Source organism: Mesitornis unicolor, unplaced genomic scaffold (assembly GCF_000695765.1).
Source record: "Mesitornis unicolor isolate BGI_N332 unplaced genomic scaffold, ASM69576v1 scaffold13875, whole genome shotgun sequence".
Taxonomy (NCBI): domain Eukaryota; kingdom Metazoa; phylum Chordata; class Aves; order Mesitornithiformes; family Mesitornithidae; genus Mesitornis; species Mesitornis unicolor.
In genome coordinates, this window is record NW_010187710.1 from 19713 (window position 1) to 20742 (window position 1030).

At 49.7% G+C, this 1030-nt stretch overlaps 1 protein-coding gene across 1 annotated transcript; it reads right to left on the reverse strand.

Annotated features, from left to right (window-relative positions):
* Positions 1 to 318: 318 nt before the first annotated feature.
* On the reverse strand, positions 319 to 1026 carry CHST14 (carbohydrate (N-acetylgalactosamine 4-0) sulfotransferase 14; the record flags this gene model as incomplete). The annotated part of the gene is made up of 1 exon (XM_010185549.1): positions 319 to 1026. A coding segment is annotated over one exon (708 nt), but the record flags the coding sequence as incomplete, so codon positions are not given.
* Between the last annotated feature and the right edge of the window lie 4 nt (positions 1027 to 1030).

Sequence of the window (1030 nt, forward strand, 5' to 3'; positions counted from 1 at the left end):
AGCTTCCTGACAGAAGTTTTCCGAGTCGCGCCATAAAAAAAAAAAGAATTTAAAACAAAACAGACACGCAAAAGCTGTTGTGCTCAGGTCAGCGGCGTATGTACACATTAAAAACGAAACTACAAAAAGTATTCTAGTAGCAAAGGCAATATACAATATTGTATATAAATAGTATTTGGAAAGTATAAAATTAGGAAGTAATGCATAGGAGAGCGTGTTTCACAAGCCCTGCAGCAATGTGTTATTCGCAGCAATGGCTGCATTAGCAAATCCTTGCAGCGTTGGCAGAATTTCTACCAGACCCCCGAGACGAACAACTCATTGCCTGCAGAATTCGCTGGTTACGTTGGGAAGAGGGTACGCAAAGAGGGAAAAATCCAGGATGTATTTTAGCAGCAGCTCTTTTATGAGCCGGCGTGGGGTGTTGCACAGGTAGTAATGGAGCGTTTCTGCTGTCACAGGCTTGTACCATGACTGCCGTTCGGGGAAGTGGACGAAGGATGGTGACTGGACTCGCTCCAGGACGTAGTTGGCATCCGTGTTCAGCCGCTCGTAGGAGCCGATGAAGTCGTACCTCACGGCGCAGGGCTGGCACAGGTTGTAAATGGGCATCCAGTGCTCGTTCATCCTCTCCACATCCTCGTCCAGCAGGTACCGGAGAAACTCGGAGAAGGTCACATCGTCACCTGCCGAATTCCCCCCATTCTTCCGATACCGCCTGACGATCTCCACGCCGTACTTCTGCTGGTACTCCTTGATCTCTCCAAATTTATTCCTGTAGGCCGACAGCAGCCTCTCCATGGGGTTCCGTACGAAGATGAACTTGTAGTAGTTCTTCAGGCGGTAGCTGATCTCGTCCGGCTTCATGTCCCCCAGGAACACCAGGTCGCTCTTGTGGTCCATCTTCAACTTGACATCGACACTCTCCAGCGCCCCATCCAGCACCTTCAGGATGCGTTTCCAGTTGGAACAAGCCACCTTGGGCACATAACAGTACAAGAACCGGTACTTATCGCTGACCAGGAGATGC